General features: G+C 43.7%; 1 protein-coding gene across 2 annotated transcripts in view; it reads left to right on the plus strand.

Annotated features, from left to right (window-relative positions):
• Positions 1–27,458, plus strand: part of tnrc6c2 (trinucleotide repeat containing adaptor 6C2) — a 70,670-nt gene that overhangs the window by 22,445 nt on the left and 20,767 nt on the right. The window contains exons 4-5 of one of the 2 annotated variants that reach the window (XM_054751770.2): positions 11,325–11,750; positions 24,933–27,359. In XM_054751770.2, the coding sequence (XP_054607745.2) occupies positions 11,325–11,750; positions 24,933–27,359 (2,853 nt within the window). The remainder of the gene's footprint in view (positions 1–11,324; positions 11,751–24,932; positions 27,360–27,458) is intronic. The other variant, XM_070553670.1, reaches the window with a different exon arrangement.

Consider the following 27,458-nt stretch of genomic DNA (forward strand, 5'->3'; position numbering starts at 1 on the left):
GTGGATCTATATTAGCCGCCATGTTTCCTTCTACAGGAGCCTGTGAGGACTAAATGCATTTACTGATTTGTAACAAGTGGTCACAAAATTGTCGCCATTCTTAAACATTGTTGTTTTACACATTTACCTCCTCTAATGAAAGTGAGTCTGATGTGCTTGTCATTTTGCTGGAGGTTGCGGTTCCAGCGATTTTTGACCCTAATGGGCATCCGTTGGTAAAGTCTTACTTGAACACAAAAATACTGCTTTTGCTTGCAATGATTTAGGTATGTACTGCCCCCTGTCACCAGGCAAAATGCACACTGTCACTTTGAGTAGCATTATAATCGTGTTTTTTTTCTGTCTTAATTTGACAGGGATTGCTGCCCTAAATAGTGCAAGTTGCAGCGGATGCGACGCTTTAAGCATGTATAGCTAGTGCTAATTTACAACTGCTGTCCCTGGTTGGGGTTTTCTACTCCGTATTATACAATAGTATCAAAACGATGTATAAAACACAATTTTAAATGTAAGATGTCCTGAATTTGCACGAAACTGTCCTACCCAGTATTAAATTGTGATGAATCACCCACAACTGTGTAATACCTTCACACAGCGCATCATTCATCCATTCACACACACACATTCATATCTTGGTGATGGTGAGCTACCATGTAGCCACAGCTGCCCTGGGGTAAACTGATGGAGCCGAGGCTGCCGAGCACAGGCGCCGTCAGTCCATCCGACCACTACCAGCAGGTAGGACACTAAGTGTCTTGCCCAAGGACACAAGAGCAGCCTTCTCTGCCGGAATCTATCCCACAACCCTCTGATTGTTGGACAATCTGCTGTACCTCCTGAGCTACTGCTGCCCTATTAACATTTTATAACAAAAACTATCCTAACAGTATTAAAAACACAGAATTTATAATAGAAGCCATCCCAACAGTAATAAAAATTTAAAATTCATTACAAAAGCGAATCATAACGGCGTTAAAACATAGAGCGTGTTTCTCAATGTCAAGTCGCCTGACCTCACAAGGACAATGTCCTTCCGTGGTAAAAAAAAAAAAAAACTTTTTAATGGAACAGACTTGCATCGCATGACCATGGCTTTTGTGGTGGTCACGTGACACGAGAGGTAACATTATATTTTATATGTATAAGTTTCAATATAAATATATAACAAGTCTTTTACTTTTTAAATTGTGTACATATTGGTTAAATTAAATATATAAGCAAGTTACTACCTGCTAGCCTTTGAAGCTGCAACTGCAAAGCAACTAACCAACCATAGATAACTGCTTTGGATCTAAATAAAAACATTTTAGATATCAGCCCAATGGCTACAATTAGTTGTCTTGCATTTAAACTGGAAATTTGCCCTCGAAGTAGCTGCCGGCTCCTGATCCGCCATCCTTTTGAAAATACTGCGCTGTATCCTGCCAGGCTACAGGGCATCTCCCGTGTATCCTTGCTCAGCTAGCTAAACGGCTAACAAACGGAGGAGAGACGCCTCGGTAGAGCATGAACATTGGAACATGCCTTGGCGGTTCCTGATGACATATCTCCTAGGCAACTGGGGTGGGACCAAGACATCAAGGCGTGGTTCCTTGGCACTGAGAAACACCCAGAATGTTTTGTCTAATTAATCCTGACATGTATTTAATAGGTTGTTGTTTGCAAAATTGAACATTAAAGGCTGTTTTGATGAGTTGAGCCCAACAGTCTTATATATCACACGTTTTTTCATTCTCTACAGATGAATTTGCAACCTTTTGTGAATAAAAATCATATAATGGTATTGATTTACCAAATATTGCTTCATTAGGTGCCAATGCCCAGCAGTTATTCTTACCACAAGTCGCTGATGCCAGCAGTCAGACCTTAAAGTAAGAGACATTTTATTTTTAATCATGTTTGTTGTCTAATGGGCTCGATGCACGGGAGGCGACCAACGACCGCGATCAGCGAAATTTGTCGCTGTCGCTTTTATTACTTGACACACGGGAGGCGACCCGCGGCCATCGGCAAAGCCGTCGACACGTTCTGTTCCATGCTGAAATTTAATCTTCCGTTGTTTTGATTGGCTGTGTCAGGTTGGAGGGAATTAAGGTTATTTAAGCGGTGCAGAGTTAAAATAGCAGTAGATATGATGTTTCACAAGATGCTGCTAGAGTTATGTGAAATCTTACTTCTGATTTTATTATATTAAAAAAAAACGAGAATGGGTTCATCATTACTGATGTGTAATTCTGGCATCAACAATTTCCCTTGCCGCGGCCTTTTTGTGAAATCTCTATATTTTTTGGTAGAAATATTGTACAGTTCTGGGAAATCTGTCACAGCAAGTATCTTCTCCTCCACGTTTGCTCGGAGATGTGCGGAGCATCCTGTCCACTCATTACAGGGTATCCGCGGGTCCTTAAAAAGTCTTAAATTTGCTTTTCCAAATTTAAGGCCTTAAAAATCCTTTAAAATGACAAATAATCCTTAAATACAGTTTCCAAAGTTCTTAAATTACCAAAGACCCAATAAACAAGATTCTTTTATTTCTGTAAAATTTTTGTGAATTTCTGGTTAGTGTTCAGCATTTTTTGTGTACGATGTAAGCGGAACCGTACACATTCAGTTGGTTGTGAAAGGGGGCTATTTTTAGATGAGCACATTAGCTGGTTAAGCTAGTGGGAGCTTGCGCCATGGGGAAGTGCAAGTTTAATGGTAACTGGATGGCTAATCACACGTTCGCGACGTGGTTAGCACCGGCTCCAGGCAATAGCTGGAAATTATAGCTTAAATTTAATTTTAACCCTTTGATGCATAATGGTCACTACAGTGGGCAGGTACTCAAAATTGTTATTTATTTGTTTTTGCTATTAAGCTCAGCTGTTGAAGACTTTATTGCATTTGAGCTCCTCTATTTTGACTTCAGTAAGTAAAGCCAACATATTTCTTGCTCAGAATGCACGCTGTCCACCAAGGTGGACATGTAATAAATTATTTGTAAATTATAAAATTTAACAAAAATATTTGTTGAAATTTGTTTCATTCACACCTAAAGATGAATGAAAAAAATTGTTAAAAATTCATGGTTGAAGATTTCATAATTCATTCATCAAAGGGTTAAAAATAGCTTAAATTTGGTCAAAGTGGCCTTAAAAAGGCCTTTAAAAGTCTTAAATTTGGCTCCCTTAAACCTGCAGATACCCTGTCATTGGTCAGTGAATGAAACCTCCATTGATTGGTCCTCCTCCGAGCGACAGCGATGAAAAGTTGAAAATATTTCAACTTTCTGGGATCGCGTCGCTGGGTCGCCTGTGCACGAGCGATACATTTCACACACACGTTTTTCGCGTTTTGCTTAGTAGGAGGGAGACCCGCGATTATCGCTTTGTCGCGCATGTCTCATTGAAAATGAATGGAGGAGAGGCGATGTCGCCTCCCGCGTATCGAGCCCATGAAGCTGCAGTGCGACATAAAATGAGCGGTACCCTTCCAAATGCTCCTGTGACCCTGGAGTTCTCAGCTGTGTGAGACTGTGTTCCTCTTTTGTGTGTGTGCCTTAAAAACTTGAAGACATCTTCTTTCATTCAGTTTAGCTTTCAGCTGAACGCACATATCCCGAGGCAGTTGTTCCCCTCAGGCACCGATTGAGAAGAGGCAATAGTGTGATCTTGTTGGCTCTTTACCCATTCCATGTGTTGGCTGCTATTAGGGTTAAATGGTCGAAAAGGGGTTTCTTGGGACAACTCTGTTATATTCCTACTGGGAAGGGGAGCCTCGGAGGAGAAGTGCAAACAAGACTTGAAAGGGAATCTTAAAAAAGAACGCGGAGCAGACGGGGCAAGGGGGACTAATTAAGGGAGTGGAAGAGACGTAGCATGGGAAGGGGTCGCATAAGTTGCAAGAGGTCACAGGAGGCACACAGAGGTGCATTAGGCAACTGTCAGTCTCTATAGCAACCGCCCATTATGCAATGGGGGAGGAGTGAGAAATTTCCCCTGCATTTGTGTGTGAAAGAGGGAGTCTCTGTTGTTCTCTGCTGATGCTGACAGATGGACGATTAAAACAGCCATTTAAACACCTGAGTGCCTAAACAGACAAATGCACTTGTGTTATACCTCAGTGTCTCTGGCATTCTCGGAGTTACAATGTTTAGGCAACCAGCCAAGTCTGATGTTCCAACATTAATAGGCATTATTTACATCACTAATTCCTTTACAGTTATAATCAGTGGCTGGTTTTATGACCTTTTTGTGATTGGTGCTTCCAGATGAGTTCACTGCAAGAACTTCCATGTGGACAAGAATGTGAGTGAATATTGTAGATCGCTGAGTGAAGTGATGGCTTTGATTGAAGGGAAGGATTCTTAAAGGGACTTGAGGAAGGAAATGAGAGGTGTGAAACAGGAAATACCACAAACTAGCTTCCAGCCTCGCTTGTATGGTGGTTTGTGGTGTGTGTAATGCCGCTGGGCTGAGGCTAGTGCGAGCAGCACTCACTGGGGAGCTTTGCACCATCCGTCACATTTTCTTGTGAGTTTCAAGGCCTCACTCACTGGGTGATGGGACTTTTAGCAGAATGATCAGAGTTGTTTTGGACATCTCAAACTCATCTCAAAGAGTGAACGTGTGAGAAATGTGAGGCGACTGTGAGAGGGATCAGCAGCCAGATTGCAAGGTGAAGTTGTAAACACCTTGGCTCATAATTGAAACACTTTGACCAAATTGTGATAAAAAGGGTCGTATACCCATGTGGTCATATAGAGGTATACAAGTTCTTGCAAAAGGCACCAATTCAGTCCGATCTCCACAGAAAAGGTGAATGCTTTCTCCATCTATCCACCAGCATCGGCTGTGAGAAACCACCTCTACTGTTGCACCAGTTGATTAGATTTTTTAACAGTTTAAGTCGATCCCTCTTTTTTACCTCATAGAATAATAACAAACAACTTTACACAGAAGCAGAATTATAGAAAGCCTTGGAAAAGCAAGTTCTTCACTTTAACATCTTTAAATGCACCTGCTTTCTCAACTTCTTTAGCTATTATTACATCAACGACTGCCCAGTTGTGTTGGGGACACAGGCTTGTGCTTTGTGCCCCCCCCCCCCCCCCCCCCCCCCACCACCACACACACACACGCAGCTGCATATTAAAGTGGATGTTCAGACAATAGACCAATAGACAGAGGAGATGTGGGAACTTGCATTGCTTGGCACGAGGCGTTAAAACAAACCAATCACATCTGTTTCTTACGGGCCATTCCCATCTGTACCGGGTCGGCCCGGGCCGGGTAGCCCCAGTCGGCCCCAGCCTGGCCCGGTTGATTCCACACATCCTGGCCTTAAGCCCATGTGGGCTGATTCTACCCACCAATCAGAGGCTTGCTCTAATGGAAGGTGTGAATTTGCTGTCAGCAGTGGGTGTGTTGGCCCTGGTCGGCCTGAAGCAGACCCCCTCGAGAAGAGGGCTGAGAATGAGCCTTGGTTGGCCCGGAAATATACCAGGCCACCCAGATATGTAAACAACCTACGCTACCCGGCCCGGGCCGACCCGGTACAGATGGGAATGGCCCATTAGATTTCCAGTCCAACATCAGGTCCTCTTGTGTACTTCCACTTACAGCCGTCTCTCTCTTGCATCCCTCTTCTATGAAGTATAATTAACCGTTTAATGTTTAAAAAATGGGCTGTAATTAAAACTTCTGTGCGAGGTTGCTGAGAAAGCCTCAGCAGAAGAGTTTAATGGAATTGAGTCACTTGATGCTCATTTAATTAGTTTTCTTCTTCAGGTTCAATTATACAGTATTTTTTTTCTTTTCCATGGAACGTTACAGTGCAGGAGATCACTGTCTGCTGTGGAAAATGAAGCAACGAGGGGCTGTGCAGAGTTAAACTCTGCCGTGCCATCAATCTGATGGAGAAGAAAAACACCATCAGATAAAGATGAGTTTCAATCATTTTTACTGAAATAGTTCAGTGCAGGTGAAGGCTATTCAATAAAAATCATTCTGTTCTTCAGTTAAACGGTCTTAAACTGTAACCAGTGTCTAGTGTTTATGAATGAGCTGTACTTCAGCCCTGTGCTTTGATCACATAACATTGCAAACATGTTTTTCCTTTAAAGAGACAATGTGTAGTTTTCACTATTAATTTCTGGAAATACCCATCAAAATGTTATTAAAATTAATGAAATGATGCCCAGTTGTTGAAAAATATCAGTGGCTTTGCAACATATAACCATAAAAATCAGGTCTTAAGATCCGTGGGAGCGGGTCTAAGTCTCTGGGCGACGCCATATTGGATGCCATATTTCCTTCTACGGAAGCCCATGAGGACCAAATGCCTTTACTGATTTGTAACAAATGGTTACAAAACTTTCGGCATTCTTAAACGTTGTTTTACACGTTTATCTCTTCACTTGCTGCCAGTGATGAAAGGAAGTCTGATGTGCTTGTCATTTTGCTGAAGTTTGCACTCCCCAGGGCTTTTTGACCCTAATGGGCATCCGTTGGTAAGGTCTTACTCCAATATAAAAATACTGCTTGCATTCAATGATTTAAGTATCTATCTACTGCCTCCTATCGCCGGGAAAAAGACACACTGCCACTTTAACATTGTTATGCCAATAATCACCACTAGGGATGAACAATATATCGGCATCGATATCGGTATCGGCCGATGTTAGTCATTTATTAACACATCTTTATCGTCCGATAAATAAAGCCGGGCTGATACTAACAACCAATATTTTTGCCATCTTGTTTCCATTTGTTAATCTGTTTCGGAGGGTGAGGGGGCGATGTGTATTTGTTTAGTCATGTGACGGTGATTGTAATCTTCTCAAAAGCGTAAATGTGTGTGTACTTAACGTAAATTCAGCTTGAATCATTTTCATTCTATACAAAAATCGGCTGATTTTAGAAGCATTAATGTCAGTATATCGGTATCAGCAAATACCGGTTATCGGCCACAACAGTGATCTTAATACCGGATAATGGTATCGGCCCAAAATTTCATATCGGTGCATCACTAGAATCCACTGTTCTTCGTTGTCTTTTATGATGACAGTAGGATCTTTACAGAAGCACCAACAATGATTTCCTGTCCTTAAATATATTTCTAATCAAATAAACGATTTACTGAAGCTGAGACCTGTCTAACTTGTTTAGTGAATGTTATGTTAGTATCACTTGAGTTGAGTATAATAAACAAACTGTGTGTATTTCTATGCCTTTTAAAGTTATACCAGAGAGACCAGTAGTGGCTTTGCTTTAAAGATTTCCTTCTTCATGTATCATCTGCTAAAACTTTGGCTTAAACCTGAATTCCAAGTAAGGTTGAACGATGGGACGAATTATTCAACCAACTGCTATTGGCCAAGCCCTTCGCCAGTCTTTCTTTTAAGTTATTTAATTAGTCTCACAGATTGGGCACTGCAAATTTCCACATCAGATCAGACACTTTTTTGCAAAAATTATTCTATGCTCATGTAGATATTACACATCATTTGAAAGCTATTATTCCAGTGATATATAGCAATCAAGGGTTCAGCTATAAATGTAGAGATAGGAAATGCTTTTGTCAAACCACTCGGAAATTCTAAATTATGTCTAACTCATTGTTTGAAGCCTCATATCGTTGACAGAATAGAGCCATCTCCAACAAGCATGGTCTTTTTTACATCAGAAGTTCTTCCAACAAAAGTACTCCAATAAAATAGTTGGTCCCCCAAAGTCTTATGTTCACAAAACAATGCATGTCCTTCAGATTCCTCTCGTATCTTCGGTTAGCCTCCCAATGTTAGCTTAAAACTTTTGAGTGACATCTTCCCAAACCAATAAGTGAAGGGTTGCACTCCCTCTGCTGGGGCTAAAGTCGTCATCCATTGGCTGACAGGTTAGAAGTACTGCTCTCTATTATCTCGTGTGTAGCGGGAACAAACTGCAGCACAGTTTTTAGTTGATTGACGCATCAAATAACCATTGAAGTTGGAAAACAACAGAATCTCATGTGGAACCCTCATGGCCTGCTTTCCCGACCTGAGTAAGAATGATCGTCACCCATCATCTTTTTTTGGACTCACGAATATTGCTTGGGAATGTTTTATCCATCGCCCAACCGCAATTCCAAGCCTACTAAACATTTTATGAAGTTATCTTTAAATCACACTTATCATCCACTCAGTTTTCGCCCATGTGACAAAAGGCTGTTGATGGTTTCTTGATGAGTTTTTGGACATTAATTTAACAGTTAGAACTTGGTAGATTTCTGGATTTTCAGGAAAATTACTGTTAGAAAAGTCTGTGGTGGCACCTTGCAGCTGAAAGAAAGCAAAGTGGCACAGAGTAAAAATGAGATTCTCTTGGAAATATCCGGCTAGGGTTGGAAGGGAGATGAAGAGACTGAAAGGGAATAACAAAGCCAGATTGGATGGGGGAGAGATTTGGGCCGGAACCAATGAAACTGCATAAAAATAGGAACCAAATCAGGGAAAGAAAAAGTAACTGAGGAAAGAAAATCCTGAAACACCAGTCCAGGAAAAGATGGGCTGACAGAAACATGAAGGGAAATAAGAAAAAAAGGGCTTTTGGGGTAACAAAGTAACATGCTGGTGGAACGATGAGTAGAACAGAGTGTGTTGGACAGGGGGCAGGACGGCGTGCATTCACCCTTCTGATCTCTGATAGGCTGAGACGGCGTCACGCGGGCTGTGCATAATTTAATCAGATGTGCGTCTCTAAGCTAGCAGCCATGACTGACTCTGGTTCTCTCTATGGGTCACTGGCAGTGTTGGGCAAGTTACTTCAAAACTGTAATGCATTATTTATTACTTGTTACCCTCATTTTAAAGTAATTCATTACATTACAATATTACTGATTTTAAAATGTAAGGCATTACACTACTTTTGCATTACTCTAAGTTGCTTTCACCAAAACAACTTCAGTATGAGTTTGGTAATCTGATGCCTGGTGAACTCATGACACATCCGGTGGAAGGTGATGTGGTGTCTGAGCTAGGACTGCTGTTAAAAACAGATCTTTAGAAGGATTGTTTATGTAATAAATGCAACAACAATCTGTACTCTCAGCACGCTGCCATCTTAGATTAACTGAGCGGCGAGTGAGGTGGTGGGGGCTCCAAGCCTATATTTGCCTTGGTCCCCAAATGCCTTGATACGGCCCTGGATGTGGGACTGACTTCTGGGGTGATCTGATTCTATCACATGTATAAATATTAAATGCTTATCTATTATTGATTTTCACTGGTAAACATGAGTATTGGGGATAAATCTACCTACTTTTTTCTTTTCAAGCACTTTGTTTTGTTTTCTTGATTTTATTTGAATAATTTCCGGCCCTTTCTCTCTCTAACCGTCCTGCATGCTGCATGTTTTCTCCGTCTTCCAGAAAAACTGTTTCCTAGATTTCCTACTTTCTAACTAATCAGCCAAAGGGATCTACCGAACCAGCAGTAATGAGTTGAAATCACCGGAGCCCAGATTAACTCAGCTGAGGCAAAGCACGTCAGAAAAGTACAGAATACCAGAGAATATGCGCTGATATGAACGATCGCAGGTGAATTATTTTGTTTTAGTGGAGCGATTTTGTGAATGTTACAGCGGCCGTGTGGAGGACGCCGCTGGACTATTTGAGCCGGTACCGCTGCGTCCTCTCTGCCTGCAAAGCTGAGTCCGTAAATGACGTCATATATGCAGATACCGGATCTTGTTTCGGGTTTCCCGCAATTAGAATTTTTAAGAAACGCATCTTGATTCTGGGTTTAAAAATGCAATTGTACTGAGTAAATATTACCATTTTCTTTCCCTGTAATGCCTTACATTACCACATTACAGCAAAAAGCAATGCATTACAGTAATTAATTACTTTTGTACCGCGTTACTCCCAACACTGGTCACTGGTGGCATTTATTTGACTGTAAATGTGATTAAAACGTCCAGATCCTCCTGAAAACATAGAATCTCATTAGTTTGGAGCTTGATCAGCATAAACTCAGGTTCAAACTCATCAGGTCATTTACAGAAGGTATGTGTTCCTGGTGGAAGCTGATGCAACCGAACACCTGTAATGAGGACGTTTGGATGTTTCTGTTCTGTGTTGGTTAACAGAACAAATAATGACCTTTACATTTCTAGTGTCACTATTATGATGCATTAAAACTGTGGTACAGTCTCCAGGCTCATATGCATATTTGACCTAAATGAACAAACTGGGGATTGCCAACCCTACCCTGGAGAAAGAGTGATGGTTCATGTGTCCGCCACTGAGGACACCACAATAGTCTGGTTTCCTCCCGTCCCTAATCACTACTGAAGACTTAACACTAGGATTTTCTCACTTGGTCTTTATGTTGCTCACAAATCTGTAGTCTAGAATTCACTTGCACCGCTTAAGTAGCGACTAATTAAAGTAAATAATCACAAGGTAGTTTTCATGGTCTCATAAAAGCTTTGTGTGGATATTCTCGCTCCACGTGAGTGATGGAGCCTCCCACTTATGTCACGTGTGGAATATTTTTCCAGACAAATATTCCTATAAGGTAGTCTAAAAGTTACTGTGATGTGTGAGATAGGAGGGGTTGAGGTACTTGGAAAAAGGAGATTTTCTTAGTTTGACCAGTTTGGTAAAAAAAAAAAAATTGTAAATTTTGGTCACATTAGCATGATTGTTGTCCACGTATCTCAATCAATTTGCTGTTTGGAAGATTGTAAATTAGCCAGTTTGATTAGGTCGTTTCTGAAAATTGACAAGTGCATACGTGGGTTCTCTCCGGGTACTCTGGCTTCCTCCCACTGCACAAAAACATGACTATCAGGTTAATTGGTCTAAATTATCCTTAGGTGTGTGTGTGTGTGTGTGTGTGTGTGTGTGTGTGTGTGTGCGTTTTACCCTGCCCTGCTATGGACTGGCAACCTGTCCTGGGTGCACCCTGCCTGGTTGCCCGTTGGCTGCTGGGCACAGGCACCAGCCCCCCGTGACCCTGGATGGATGGATGGATGGATGAAAATTGACAAACTTTCACACAAACAGGCCCATGATCTACTGGCCTCACCACTTCCAGCCCTGCTTTCACTGTGGTTCTCAAAATGTTCTGATTCTGTTTGGAGCATTGTGTTCTATACATTAGTTAGGGTGAACAGACCTTTGCTTTCCCTATAAAAGGGCAGTGATGACAGAATTCCTGCCTTTAGTGGCTGAGTGACTCAACTCTGGTCAGTCAGCAGCAGCTTCTGTAGTAATTATCAGTGCATTATAATTATTTTGCTACTGGTGTGTGTTTTCTGTGTATGACGGCTTTCACTGCGTGTATTGTATCTGTGCAGTGCCAGAGCCTGCTCCCACTAAGCCCAGTCGTGGTCCATCTTACCACCGCCAACCTTCCAGCCCTACGCTGCCCCTCTCCTACTCCTCCTCCTCTCCCCCCTCCTACTCCTCCTGTTCTTCTGGCAATGCCAAGCACCCCCCCTGTGGTAGCCAACTCCTGACTCAGACTCCCCCTCAGCAACAGTGCCAGTTGTCCTCTGCCAGTGCTCGCTACCCACCCAGAGAGGTGCCCCCACGCTTCCGTCAGCAAGAGCCCAAGCAGCTTCTGAGGAGAGGCCAGCCGCTGCCTGCAGGAGCCCTCTGTGCTTTCACTCCCTCCTCCTCCTTGTCTTTATCCTCATCACCTTACGCCTCTTCTGCCTCCACCAGTACCAGCAGCACTACCCCAAACTCTGCCACGTCTTCTGCAAACGAGCAGCACCCAGGTTTGTGTCGCTGTGGTCGGTTTGTGTTTGTGGAGCAGATTCCTGCTCTGTTCTCCTGTCGGTGGTTAATGTGTGCAAATGATCTAAGGTCGTCTCTGTGTGTCTCGGTGAAATGGTGAGTGTGTATTTGTGCTTACTTTATACCTCCTCCACTGTTCATCTTCTAAGACTTTGTTCAGATTCATTCACATCACCTGGCTCTTTTCACGCCAGAGATTCAAAACAGAAGTCTGTAATGGTTTTATGGCAGTTTAAGGCCCTGTCCACACGTAGCCGGGGATCTGCCAAAACGTAGTTATTTTTCTACGTTTTGGCCTGCCATCCACACGAAAACGGAGTTTTTTCACACGAAAACGGATCTTTTTAAAAACTCCGGCCAAAGTGAAGATCTGCGTTTTCTCCGTTTTGGGTGTCTGCGTGTGGACGGACAAAACCGGAGTTTTAAGGTCCGCAACGTCACTTTCCGCGACAAAAAATGCTGACATCACGTGTGCGACCTGTGTTTACACTAGCCGACAGCATGGATGCCCTCAGAGCTGTGCTCGCTTTATCAATTGTCCAAGCGCTTTCTGCTTGTTTGTTTTTGCAAGCAGAATTACTGCTCCTTGTGGAAGACCACAGACGAAGGACGAGGTTAAGAACGGGGGAAGTACTGCCACCTACAGGTCTGGCATGTCCATAACAACGTATTTATCAGGGTACGTGTGGACAGAGTTTGTTTTTAAAACGCGGTGGTGTGGATGCAAGTTTTTGGAGGGGCGGATATTCGTTTTTTAAAAACCCCGGCTACGTGTGGACTAGGCCTCAGTCTAACCTTGAAAACAGTGTTCTGCACACATGACCTGTTAGTGCTCCACGTGTTGTGAACGACTCTAAAACATCAAATGTTTTCTCGACATCGGTAAAAACGAGTGAGTTGGAGCCATGTTTGTGTTTTGTTGTTAAATATTTGTGGAGGCCATCTTGATTTTGGGTTTGCTTCAAAAGTCCATTCGTCTCGTTAATGTGATCATTTCACAGACGGACGCCATCACCGGCTTTGTGGTGGTGAGCGAGTCATTTAGCAACACGCTTGGCCTTCTTGTTGAGAAGAAGTGAACAAAGAAAACATGCTAGTAGCATTATTTTAAAAGGCAGCTTAAGGCTTAAACCAGAGTTCGTTTGTTTTAGCTTCGGTTGGCTGTCAGAATTCACAAATCGTGCCCTTTTAGCCAGCAGTCACCTTTTAACGAGTCCCTTGTCGGCCCTCTAGGATCCGTAGCTCTGAACCCGCCTCAAAGGGATGCTTCTGGAGTGTTTGTTTACATTAGCATACCAGTAATATGTTGATTTGTATCACTAATACTGCTACATTCTCCCTTTTCTGACATTGGCTTTATTTTCTTTATCAAGCTGTAAAGCTGTTTTTTTGTGCGCTAAATCGTGAGCAACACAAAGTCACGTTAACCTCAACGATGACAATGCAGGGTATCTGCGGGTCCTTAAAAAGTCTTAAATGAGCTTTTCCAAATTTAAGGCCTTAAAAATCCTTAAAAATGACAAATAATCCAAAGGTCTTAAATTTTCTAAGACCCAATAAATAAGATTCTTTTATTTCTATAAAATTTTTGTGAATTTCTAGTTTGTGTTCAGCATTTTTTGTGTGTGATATTGGCGTAAGCGGAACCGTACACATTCAGTTGGTTGTGAAAGGGGGCTATTTTTAGATGAGCACATTAGCTGGTTAAGCTAGTGGGAGCTTGCGCCATGGGGAAGTGCAAGTTTAATGGTAACTGGATGGCTAATCCCACGTTCGCGACGTGGTTAGCACCGGTTCCAGGCAATAGCTGGAAATTATAGCTTAAACTTAATTTAAAAAATAGCTTAAATTTGGTCAAAGTGGCCTTAAAAAAGGTCTTAAAAAGTCTTAAATGTGGCTCCCTTAAGCCTGCAGATACCCTGCAATGTGAGGATGCATACCTCTGTTCCACAATGTTGTCATGGTTAGGGCTTTGAGCCCAGGCTAGCATGAGCTTCTGCTCACGTCGTTGTTTAGTTTCTCCTCTCTTGGGGTCTTTGTTCTTTCTTTCGATCAGCCATGCTATGCAACTCTGGAGCCTTTCAATACAGACTCAGCACTGGCTGTTAAAGCTTCTGGAAAACAGATCTGCAGCAGCTGCCGTGCACAGCTAGCTCTGCAGAGGTAGCCGTTCTTTGTGCCAATGTGTGTACCACCAGCCTAAGGAATCAGGCCAGAGATGTCTGTTTAGGGGCTCATTTTGAACTTGTGCTCCTTGTTCTGTTTGATGATTTGGTCGAAATAAAGCTAAGACAAAGATAAAGCGTTATTTTAGCACACACAGGCACAAGAAAAGGATTTAAAAATATGAAAAAGCGGCTCATGGTTTCCTGAGCTGTGGGGCCAGGAGCTCATTTTGGCTGCAGGCCACAGCAGCGATGCAGACACTGTCAAGCAAAATCAAACAAAAACGTCTCCCCTTTGGGTTTTATATGCGTTAGGATGCCCTGGTTCTCTGTATTAACCTATAACCTCTTGGTCCAGTAGTCGTTGTGTTGCTTGACCTTCATCTTGTCCTTGGGGGTGTCCATACAACGCAGCCACTGGCAGGGTTTCCCCCTCCTTCACGCTCTGGTTTTTGTCCTAAGGGCTTCCGATCCACAGTCCATTTCTTTCGTGTCATCTTAGCAAATAGCCTCAAGCTGGCAGCACTTCTGGCATGAAACTAGAGTGAAGGCATTGAAGTCAGATTAGCTGATGTGCAGTTTTAATCCAGAGCTTCTGCTTTATTTATGCTCATATCACAATTATTGTAGCAGATTTAAGAAATTGTTGGACTGTGTCCGGGTCAGAGTCGAAGTATTTCTGCATTTAAGGACATTATTGTGCGCGTCCATCATCTTTGTCTTCTTGTTTCTAAATCAATACTATGTTGAGTGTTGATCCGCTGTGAGGCTACGACGACAGCTCGTAACCGACTGGGTCTACTGGTGACTAAGTCACAAGAACATAAGTAAACCTCACATAGAACCAGACTGAATGTAAACGGTGCATTTTAGTGCGAACATGAACATTTTCACGCTATAGTTGTTTATTGGCGATTTTGTCGGACACTCTTTTTGTCCTACGATGCTCCTCGCCACTTTGGGACTTTTGGAGAGAAATGTTCTCAAGTTTTTTTGAACAGCTTTCCAGAGACAAACTAGCAGGAGGGCTGTGTGACTTATCCAGGAAACGACTGGTCCATTCTAAAAACTTAACTTTCCCTAATTTGCTGCCAGCAGTCAAAGCCCTGTGAGGTGTTGGTTTTGTTGTCCCTAGGGATGGGTACCTTTGACATTTGAATCGATCCGGTACCAATTCCCGGTACCTAGGAATCGATACCGGTACTTAACGGTACCAATTTTCGATACTTTTGAGTGTTTATTATTTTAATTCTCGTTTATAATTAAATATATATTTTTCTCAATATATAACAATATTTGATAAATATCACGATAAATAACATTCAACTGTTTGTATTTTAACATCGTCCTTGTAGTTTTATAAGCTGATAATTAAACTGAAGCAAACATCTTTACTGTGAACTAAATTTACTGTGTATCTTCATTCCTTTTGCCATCTTTTTCATTTGATTTTTCCTACTGGGAAGTTAGAATTTCCGAGGAGAAAGCGAACGCACCATTAGCTGATAACAATTGTGGCATAGGAAGCTAACATACCAAGCTAGCGTTATCTTAAACAGTTTATTTAGCTGCTGGAGCAGATTAAAACGATGACGCCTCACACTTAGATCGTTGTCGCTGGTTTCATCTTCACCCAATCACCCGTCGCATTTAGTAAAGTGAAGCCAAACTTTAGAGCGCGTTCATGTTCTTCTAGTCGGAAATTCGGAGTTCCGAGGAGAAAGCGAACGCACCATTAGTGAAACGGAAGCTAACAAATCAAGCTAACGTTATCTTAAACATTTTATTTACCTACCGGAGCAGATTAAGATGAGGATGTCTCACTTACATGCGCAGCTGTCTAGGCAAGTTCTCGTTGTGAAGGACGGGCACCGAAACGAGGCACCGTTTCAAATGAAGTGAATCGGTGCTCGGTCGGTACCTTAAAAAGTACCGAATTCGGTACCCATCCCTAGACTCTGTCCTCTAAGGTAGGTGGCGTTCTAATTTGGAGTTTAAAGGAGAATTCACAGTTCGTCATTAGTTAATATGTGAATTTAGCAGCATCACTTCTTCACCACGCTTAGATCAACTAAAAAAAAGCTCTAAATATTCGAGCAGGCTATCACACAATGTTGCTCCAGTCTCTAGGATAGCCCCCTGCCAGGTTCGGGGGCATTTAAATCCCACACTCGTATAACCTCTGACCCTTCTCGCATTTAATTGTCTCACCAGACAGAGACCCCCCACCCCCCGTCCCCTCTCCATACTTCTGTCATGCTCGCTAGCATGTCTACAGCTGACTGGGGACCATTAAGGGTTCTGAAGCAGCCAGCAGCCGTCCAGACAGGCTTCCCACTAGCAGGTGCTGAAACAGGGTGGGGGGGGCTCTTTAAGATGGGTGGGAAGTGCAGCAGAACAGCTGTTAGCTGGTCATCCAGACAGCGTGCTGCCAGACGGGGCTCTGCTGGTTTCTGTGTGAAACACTTGGCTCTTTCATTGACACACGCATACAAACACACACACACACGCACCATACAAACACACACACACACACGCACGCATACAAACACACACACGCACGCATACAAACACACACACGCACGCATACAAACACACACACGCACGCATACAAACACACACACGCACGCATACAAACACACACACACACGCACCATACAAACACACACACACACACGCACGCATACAAACACACACACGCACGCATACAAACACACACACGCATGCATACAAACACACACACGCACGCATACAAACACACACACACACACACACACACACACACACGCACGCGGTGTGAAATGAAACACTTTAAGGTTTTACACTTCTGAAAGTAGAATTTCTGTTTGTTTTAATACACATCAGTGCTTAAACATGTTTCTGCCCTTGAAGAAACCAAACTTTCAAACACCCAACATTCTCTCCGTGTTCCATTCAAGCACATTTCTGTAGAATTGGTTCAGTTCAGATGGGAAAAACAAGAATCTTGCTTGTTTTGTATGTTCTTTTAAGTCATCAGGTAATGAAAAGACCACTTGGACCTAGTGCAGCAGGGGAGGTGTGGGCTGCCCCTGGTGCTCATGCTGTGGCACACTCGTCCACACACAAGTGAGAGAACCCCTTGGTGGCTTCATTAATGCCTCCTCAGTCTGGAAAACCAGAGCAGTCCTCACACTCTCCCTCTTGTATGTTCTCTCATCTCTCAGCAGAGGTAAACAGACATGAATGATGAGCTTTAGGACCCCCAGAGACCATTCCTCCCGTCTCCCTCTCTATTCTTTTTTCTTCCTTGCTTCCGGAAAAGCAAGTACATGCTGTCCTTGATGTGACTGGGCGTGCGGCTCTCCTCAGTGAGGAATCGAGAGGGTGTATTTAGGGGACAAAAGGTGGATAAATGCCCCCTCTATCTTTGGTTTTGGTTGGTGCGCTCCCACTGTCTGGGTACAGTCGTAGGTGAGCTCGCTCTGCCTCTCACTGTCAAAATAAGGAAATCGGTTTGTTGCCACACCGTCTTTCTCTCCGTCTTTCCCCACATTGCTGCATATGCCAGCCAGACCCTCCCCACCCCCACTCTTGCTCGATGTGTCACCCAGACTTTAATTCATTGAAAAGGGAGGGGTGACATTTAATTTTTGGCAAAATGCCCACTTACATGAATTCTGCATTGCTAGAACATCATCTTTTGTTGTCTCTGCCTCGGCTGTGGAGGACATCACACCCCATCGTGGCTGCTGTTGTGTCCCATAAAGCCACTGATTGTGCGCAGGTCACTAAAATATTTATTTGGCTGTACTCCAGCAGTTCTACAGTTCCTGTGGTTCTGCGCAGAAAGGAAGCATGTAATAAAATGCTCTACATTAGGGCTGGGCGATGTATCGATATTTTTAAAATATCGGTATAATTTTTAAAATAGATATAAAGATGACTTTATATCTTGTTTAAAAATTATACCGATATTTTAAAAATATCGATATAAGATATAAAGATGACTATATCTTTATATCGGTGTAACTGGTCAAACTGCTATGCTAGCGATTAGCTGCTATGCTAGCGATTAGCTGCTATGCTAGCGACACGTTGCTCCGTCTCTACGCGGTTATTACGTGTATTCTCACAAATTTGCTCAGTCTGAGAGCCTCTGCGTAAATGTGCTGCTCTAAACTTAGCATTTTGCAACCTGGTTTTTAATTATTTGGGGACGTTTAACACCAACGGAGTTCTGTTTTTCCATCCTGCTTGTGTGGAGCCGGAGAGAGGAGCCAAGCCCCTCCCTCCCCTGTGCAATGGGAAACATCTACGGATAGCCGGAGTGGCCAAATGACCTCAAACGTATTGTAAGGGTTTGAATAGTAAACTATAGGGTAAATGTTTTATTTTGAAGGCGAGTTCAACGGGTGAGAAATGTTCCGGTTCTGTTTTTTGCCGCTCTGGTTAGCTATGCTAGTAAATCTCTGTTACGAGCGATTCTGTTGAAAAAGTTAAGAGTTTGTAAGGCGTGGGTTACGGCGACAGTAGCCTGAAAATAATACTGATAGAAGAGCAACCAGAGACTCTGAGTCATTCCAGTGGCTGATATGAGCCAATCCTGTTAGACTGCAGCCATGTTTGTCCTGATAACTAATCACTCCACGGTGCATGACCCATGTGACCTTCAGTAGATGCAATGACATCATCATGAATGTAGCTTAACATGATAGATTTTATTTCTCTGGACAAGAAATAAACGATATGCCCCCCCCCCCCCCTAGATGACATAAAAATAATTTTACATTAATTATAAATATATAATTAAAAGGTGCCTGTGGGACATTTGATACACCTCTAGCTCTCAAGTGTGTGTGTGTGTGTGTGTGTGTGTGTGTGTGTGTGTGTGTGTGTGTGTGTGTGTGTGTTAGTAGACAGCTGTACCAGTGTTTCTAAAGCTCAGACTGGTAGAGAATAGGCACTAAGGTTAAAGTTTGACAAGAATCAACACATTTTTATGCATTTAATCTACTGATTTATGTATATAATTTCTCAAGACAGCTTGAAGTGAGTTAACCTGGAAATATTTTACAAGAGGAAAAATATCGAGATTTATATTGTATATCGGAATTCAGCTAAAAGAGATGGAGATTTAAGTTTTGGTCCATATCGCCCAGCCCTACTCTACATGCTCACAAAAGGCAGTCCTGCTCCCTGTTGGGTGCGTGAGGAACCACAGAGGGGCTCTTTGTTTTTATTTTTTGACCCTTTTCATTCACAAGCCATAATTAGGGGCTGCCCTCCTAATTGCAACCTGAATGAACACAGAATCACATCAGTCACACATGATTGCAAACGGTGGGTGAAAGTAATTGTCCCCCGGTCTTTGTTTCTCGTGTTCAGCTTCCTTTTATGCACCGCCTTCAAATCAGTGACTTGCCAAGAATCCGCCAGACCGCTTTGGAATTCCTGGGAAGGAGTCGAATGAGCACAAATCAAGACACGCTGTGGTGAATCATAACGAGGCTGCCCTGCGTTAGTCGCAGACAGAACTACAGAGGATGGTGATACAAAAACTGTTGGTTCTCAATCTGTGATGAAGGATCTTTGTTTGTTCTGTCCCTTCTTTGCCATTTCCATAAGAAACACTAATGGAACAAAGTGTGATGCTTTTTACAGCCCAGCAGTCTCCACTGGCTTCGATGGATTGCCATTGCAAGGATTTAGTAGTTTGCGCTATTCCATGCTGCACGCATACAGAGAATGTCTGCCTTTTTAATAAAAAAACAAATCTATGGACGAAGCAGTGGCACCTCTCCACAGATGGGTTTCTATAGCCTCTTTTTCTCTTCGCAGCGAGCCTCGGCTCGACTCTAAACAGCTGGGATAGTTTTCCTTTACAGTTGAGCTACAGCTCTAGTGAGTGGGATCATCATAGCAGGGCGCCCCGTAGAGTCTGACAATTAGCACAAGGTGATCTTTACACGACACAATCACAACTCAGTGCAACATGGGAGGACACTTGGGATGTGTAGTGGTGAACTTTTGGCAATACGATACGTTTCACGATACAGTGGAGACGATACAGTGTATCACGATATTTGCGTTACATTCAGTCAGATGTTATTAGCAATTTTTTAGACTGAATTTATTGCAGAAATATTCAAGAAACAGTCCATACTGATATGTTTAACTTGAGGTATCTGAACCACAACAAAGGGATTTACATTTTAATGGTGGAAACTAAACCCATTGCACACTGCTGCCATCTAACGGTCAGCGTTTGAATTGCACCAAAAGAAACAAAAATACACAAATGTTTGCATGTGAATTCTTCCAAAAATTCCATATGCGGCTTTTGAACATTGATTTAATATCGCAGGGAAAAAAAATCACAATACATTGCCATATCGATATTTTCAATACACCGCTTTTGAATATCGATATAATACCGCTTTTCTTTCATCCCTAGAGGACACGGTAACGATGTTGAACTTTCTGCTCAGTCTGGCTTGTTGTCGGGCAGGGGGCATCGAGGTGAAACGCTCTAGAGGAGTACAGGAGAGTGTGGGAGACAACCGGTCATTGTGGGGCGACGGTGGCACAGGAGATGAGTGCTTGCCCCATAATCAGAAAGTTGCAGGTTCGAGCCCCGCTCAGTCTGTTGCTGCTGTTGTGTCCTTGGGCAAGACACTTAACCTGTCAGTGCTCAGCAACCTCGCCTCAGTCATTTTGGCTCAGGCAGCTGTGGCTACATCGTAGCTCATCCCCACCAGCGTGTGAATGGGTGGAGTTGTGTTGTAAAGCACCTTGGGTGGTTCCAGGACTCTAGTAGGCGCTATATCAAATACAGGCCATAACCAGTCTGACAATTGTCTGTCATCACTTTTTCGGTCCAGCACATTACACTTGAAAAAAACTCCAAAGTTGGTTCTGATAAAGGTCAACGAGCATATTTACACCTGTTACTAGTGGAAAAGGGCCACATGAGTCCTCGCACAGCGACTCCCTTTATCCCTCTGTTGGGAACACAATCTCTTTCCTTTTGGTGAGGTTTTGGTTTGAAACTTATGTCAGACATGATAGATTAAAAAAGTCTGTTTATTTTCTGAAAAAAAAAATCTAGTGTGCAATTGTTGGATCATCTGAACCAAACGATGACTGTTATCGTTTAAATGCAACAATTTCACTTTTGACTAGAATCCAGTTCTGACAAAAACACTTTGTTCTGAAAATGATCTTGGAAAGAGTTAAAAATGAACATCAGGTTTTTCCTCCAACATCTATGAAAAGACCAGCTTACAAAAGGCAGGCAGCAGAAAACGATTCAATACTTGTTTCAATTCAGGCTTTGGTGAAACACGCTTTACTCTCAGTATTGTAGCACTCACACATCACACCTGCGCCGTTTGATTTAAATTAGTTTTGTGCGTCTGATTAGTTTCACAGTGGCTATTTGTTTTCTTTTATTTTTAAGTAAAAAGATTTAATTTGGCATGTTTATGTGCAGAAGTTGTTCCTGTGGTCTGTTAGCCTGGCAAGCCAGACTAAATAAATGTATTATTTAGTCTGGCCACGCTCCATTGACGGCTCTCGGTTGTGGGGCGGGCTCTACCGTTGTCTTTCAAATGATCTCCGCATTCCACTGGACAACGAATGTGACACACTCTTGTTTCACTCTGTTGCATCATCCCACCCACCAGACATATAGAGTGCCCTGATTGGCCCACAAAGCGGATAAAGCTCTGTGATTTGTTCACTAACCCCCAAATTCCACTACCTCCGCTCCGGTCCGCCCCCGCCTTCCGCAGCCGCTCGCTTCCGAACTCAATTTTTACTGGTACCCGCTCTGCAACGGCTCCGCTCCGGTGCGGAGACCTGAGGTGGGCAAACAAGCATGCGCAGGATTTTCGAGATGTTGCGATACAGTCCGAGCAATAAACGCGGAAGTTAGATCCAAACACCCGTTGTGTGGGAGAAGCATCGGCATGAACTGTTTAATCTGCCCATCATTTGTGTTGAGAGATCAGCAGTGTTTGGATCAACAAAGTGTGACTACTTTGATAGTGGAAACTGTATTTATGGCTTACTTTTGTGCATTTAAACTTCAGCCGCCATTGATAGTTGTTAAAAGTTGTTAAACCTGTGCATATGAAACAAAAAACGCCTTTTGTTTATCGATTTATTGTGAAAAACGGAAGTTGTGCTTGCTCCTTTTCCTGTTGGGCGGTTGTGATTCCTGTCCATTTACTGCGGAGGTGTTCCGGCGTCCGGCAAAAATAGGATCGATTCTATTTTTGCCGGACGCCGGAACAGAGGGCGGCGCACGGTGCCGCGCGGCCGGAGCACGGCCGGAGCACGGCCGCAGTAGTGGAATTGCTCTGACTGACTAGAACGGGACCGATTTTGCTCCGGCGTTCGTGTCGGAGCGGAGCGGAGGTAGTGGAATTTGGGGGTTAGCAGATACAGCACTATGATTGGCCCACCATTATGGACCAATCACAGCTCTTTATGTGTTTGAAGCCGCTCTAGAGAGCTGTGATTGGCTAGCCAGAGTCCTGGTAGGAGCTGCTGAGGTTCCAATGGAGCATGCCTAGACCAAACTTTGCCAAGCAAGAATTTGGTCTAGTTCACTAGGCTAGTGGTCTGTATTACATTTAGACATTTGTCATAAAGGCTGAGATTTGCTCTAGAACAAAACATAACGATCCGAAGAGAGAAAGATCATCAAAAGTCTAATTAAAGGCTTTCTAATTGAAAGCTCCTATTTGGCTCGTTCCCAAGTTGTAACACCTTCAAGCCTAAAAAGAAAAGCGGTAACTGCAGATGCATCAGATCTCTGGTGCTGTCTTTTCATTTAGGGTTTTGCTCCATTGCAAACCGACTGCAGATATTTTGAGGACATGTGCCAGTTGTGACACCGTGCCTTAATGCTGCCTGGAGGGTGGGAATAAGAGTGGTGAGGAGTTTTTTCGGTGGTAGATTCGTTTGTGTTCGACTCTACACCCCTCAAACAAATGGTTGTTTTCTTACCTGGGGGATTACTTTGACCCTCAGCTTATGGACTAGCTGTACTGAAATTACTGCAGCAATCCGTTAGCAGCTACAGGTAGTAGAGAGGTAATGTAGCTAAATCAAGCAACAGTTTCTTCTCTGCTGTGTTGGTGAGATCTAACTGCTAACAAATGTAACATCAATAAAGTCGTACTTCCTGGTGTTTCCACTTTACACACAGTCAGTATTAAAAATATCATGCTTATATATTGTAGGGTATTATGGCTTCTTAATTATTCATTTAAAATTCCTTTCTTTACGATTTTTTTTGCCCACAGTTTCACCGAAAGTGAGTCTTCTATGAAGAATTTTTAAAATGTCAAAAATTCTATGAAATACTTGGAAAAAGCCTGAATATTGAAATCTTTCAACAAAACGACAGTAAAGGACGTTTCAATTCAAAATATTTTAATGTGCTTAAAATCTAATCAAATTGTAATAATTCCATTGTTATGGAAAATAAAGTACCTTGAATGATTGTTTCATTTGATAAAATATGAACTGAGGAATGGGTGTTTGCATTGGGCCATGTTCCATATCTGGATAACATTTAAAACCTTGTGTTATTCTGTATTAGAAATAAATCTAGATTAATACCCAGAGTCAACATTTTCCACTGCACATTAATCTTCTTGCCTCCTCAAATAATTACAGAATGAACCTCTTCCTTTATTTGCTGGTTTGGCCTTTGTGCTGGTGATATTTCTAACCGTAAGTTCTGATTGGGTTTTGGACCAATTGCCGGAGGCTGGCCTAGTGGTCAGAGTGTTTGCATGCTGGATCGATAGCCTCCCTGCTCTCCTCCACTAGCATTAATAAGATCATTGATTAGCTGCCTCCCACTGATTGATCACCCTTTTACACCATCGGCTCAGTCTATTATTAGTTTCCTCATCTGATGAGATGCTTTTGTGCCCAATACATGTGATCAGAGTGCTGCTGGAAGGACTCTCCTCTGGTTTTGTTGCATTTTATTTAATTCTCATTAGTCGTTAGTTGATATTTTTGGGTCAAACACTGTAATGAAACATTTGGACACAACTTTGGATGATGGGTGTTTCATTGCTACTGTGTTGGACGGTGGGGTGGGTCTGGTGAAAAGGCAACCATTCTTATGTATAATATGCATGTAGTAAAGAGGCAGCAGAGAGCAGGGGGAGGGGCAACAATTATTGGTGTTAGTACAGTGCAGTTGTGTATGTGGGTGGGTGGGGTGGGGGGGTGATAGATGAGAAGTCATCTTGGTTTCATTCCAATAAATGAGCGGCGTTCCACTTGGGCTTCCCTTCACGGGACCAGGCAGCAAGGCTGCGATGGAGACGGATGGGCCTCTCACTGCCGCAGAGGGGGGAGAGGGAGGAATCGAGGGGTGAGGAATAGACCAGGACAAAAGGGAGTGAGGAGCTACAGACCAAGTGAGAAATAGGATTAAGCCATGGATAAAACATGTTGGGGAAAATAGAGCAAAATAGGAAATTGTATGGAAAAGATAATTAGGAAAAAGAGTTGTAGGAAGGGTTTAGCTGAAATGAGAAATGCGTTTGACTCAAATGAAAATGTTTGTTGGTCAGCTGCACCAAAGAGAATAAATGTGGAAATTTGTTGGAGAACATTTGTTACGTGATGGTGAATTCTGGAAAGTGCAACTGTGCCCATCTCATGCTGTCGAGGCGTTATTCAGCCAATTAATCTAAAATTCATTCTGGAAACAGAATATTTTGTGACCAATAAAACTAACAGAATGTTCTTCCAAATCTTGTCTCGTCACACATAACGCACCTGCCACCCTTTCTGGTCATTTTTTCTGCTTTGTTTGGGTGGGAATGTCTTTTTTTTTTAAGTGTGTGTGTGTGTGTTTTGTCTCAAGTTGTTCTCTCTAATTATCATATGTTGACAAAGCTCCAACAACTTGTTTTTAAAGTTTTTACTGTGAAGGCTTGTCTAATGTTTCCTTTTTCTCTGGTTTTGTTTGTTTCCCAGACATATCCCTCCAGAGTGGCCCTGGTGCCCAGTATGATACCTCTCATTGGGGAGCCTCTGTACCGGTTAACAGACCCCCCAGTGCCAAAAGCTGGGACAAAGTAATCATTGACGGAAGCGATACAGACATTTGGCCATCCATTAGCTGTAGCAGTGACCGCAGTTGCCTGGCAACATCAGAATGCTCCCTGGGCTCATCCAGCTCTAGTCTAGACACCAGTGCTGTCGTTACTACTGGCAGAAGTGGTTTTCTGAGTATGGCGACAGGTACCACTGGCCAGCAGGCCCACTACAACTCTCTCAAAACAAACAACAACATGATGACAGGACCTGTATCAGCCAACCCTTTAACAGGTAATAGAGGCTGGGGCTCAGATGGGAAACAAGATGGAATGAATGGTGGAAGAGTGGGAACGCCCAATAACTGGGGATCACCTAATTTTAACTTGAACCTTAACCCCAATGCCAACCCATCAGCCTGGCCAGTTCTGGGACATGAAGGTGGTGGGGCTGGTGGTATTGGCTCTAATGGAGTGGCCTCTTCATCCCTTCCACCAGGGTTAAATGGCAATGGAAATGTTAGAAATGGAAATGTAGACAATGGTGGTGGAGGTTGGGTCAGCATGATGGGTGCTAACGAAAATGACCAACAGCGCCCTTCAGCCAACTCAAACCTATCCTTCAAAACGGAGCCTGCTAACCTGAACACTGACGGACCAAACTACACTAAACAACAGCATCAAGCTCAGGAGCCTATGAGCCCCATCCACGGCTTAACCGGCTGGGGAGGTCAATCGCCCACGGAATCATCCCAGCTCAATGGTGACGCAACAGGCAGCTCTGTTTGGGGTTGTGGAGAAACAAAGGCAGCTGAGTCCACCAAGGACTCCAGCTGGGACTCAACTCCCTCTGCAGCCCTTTCTGCCTGGGGCCGCCAAGGGAGTGGTGGCGGGAGTAGTGGAAGTGGCAGCTGGGGTGACTGGGCCAAATCTTCTGGGGTTGGTGATGCATCCAAAAGTTGGGATTCAGTAGATGCTGGTAGTTCTGGCTCAGGTCAAGAGCAGCAAATTAGCTCTTGGGGCAAGCATTCAGGAACAGCCCCAGCTAGTGAGGACAGTGGGGATAGCAGTGAAGGTCGATCCCGTTGCAATGACCGATCCTCCAGCATGGATTTTACCCCAGTACTACCGCGGCAGGACCTAGACCCAAGAGTGCTGAGCAACACAGGTTGGGGACAAACCCCCATCCGACAGCACACTGTGTGGGAGATGGAAGAAGCCATTTCTGATGATGGAAAGAGCAACAGCAGCTCAGACATAATTGGATGCTCAAGCTCTAATGGTGGATCCTCATCACCCAATGAAGGTACTATTAACCCTAACATTGGAGCCAGTCAAAGGCCTGGCTCTGGAGGAAAAAGTGACAGTGATGGATCTTCATCCTCTAGCTGGGGAGCACCACCACCTCAGCCAATTCAAACTGGATCAGGATGGGGCAACCCCTCACCTACTCTTAACAAAGCCTCCAATGGCACACCCAGTAGCTGGGGTGACTCATTATCTTCTAACGGATCTAAAAGTGAAGGCACCCCATTGTGGGGTTCTGAGGAGAAATCCCCCAGCTGGGATGATAGCACAATGAAGAACCACCCTACTAACTGGGGAGAGGGCCCCAAAAACTCTCAAAGTTGGAGCAACAGAAATGGGGGCTCCAGTGTCTCAACCCCTGGGGACTGGGGAGGGTCAGATACCAAGAACACTGAGTCTTCTAGCAGCATGTGGGAAGAGGAAGGGAGTAATGGAGGAAGTGGTGGATGGAAAGAAAGTCCCAGAGGGGGAAATAGGGGAGGAGGTGGATGGGGTAAACCTGCTCCAGCTGTGAGTAGCAGCAACTGGGGGGAGAACTCGCGTAGCAGTGGCCCAGTGCAGGGAGGCTGGGGCTCTTCCAAGCCCCAAGAAAGCAGCAGCAGTGGCAGCAGCACTGACAGCATTGGCTCCTGGGGTGGTCCTTGCTCTGTGAAGCAGAGCAGCTCTGGCTGGGGAAATGTAAGCAAACAGGACCCGAGCATGGAACCCACCGGCTGGGAGGAGCCTTCTCCTCCATCCATCCGCAGGAAGATGGAGATTGATGATGGAACATCAACTTGGGGTGATCCCAACGCCTACAAAAAGACCGTCAACATGTGGGATCGTAATAATCCTAATAATAACCCAGGCAACAGCGGACCTCCTCCCAGCAAGAATGGTGGAATGATGATGCCCAACAGTAACAATAATCACCATCACCCTCACCATGTGCATCACCATAGCCATCACAGCCAGCCTCCAAGTCACATGCAGCACCAAGGAAACAACAACGGGTCACCAAACAATGCCGCCTCACATCCAGGTGCTGGACCTCAAGGCAGACTGCCTCTTGCCAACCCAGGTTCGATGCTCGCACTCTTACACACTGTGTAGAATCACATAGACATTGTTGGAAGGATTGACAGCTGTACCAAATAAAAACTAAGCAACAGTTTGTTCA

This window comes from Nothobranchius furzeri, chromosome 7 (assembly GCF_043380555.1).
Source record: "Nothobranchius furzeri strain GRZ-AD chromosome 7, NfurGRZ-RIMD1, whole genome shotgun sequence".
NCBI lineage: Eukaryota > Metazoa > Chordata > Actinopteri > Cyprinodontiformes > Nothobranchiidae > Nothobranchius > Nothobranchius furzeri.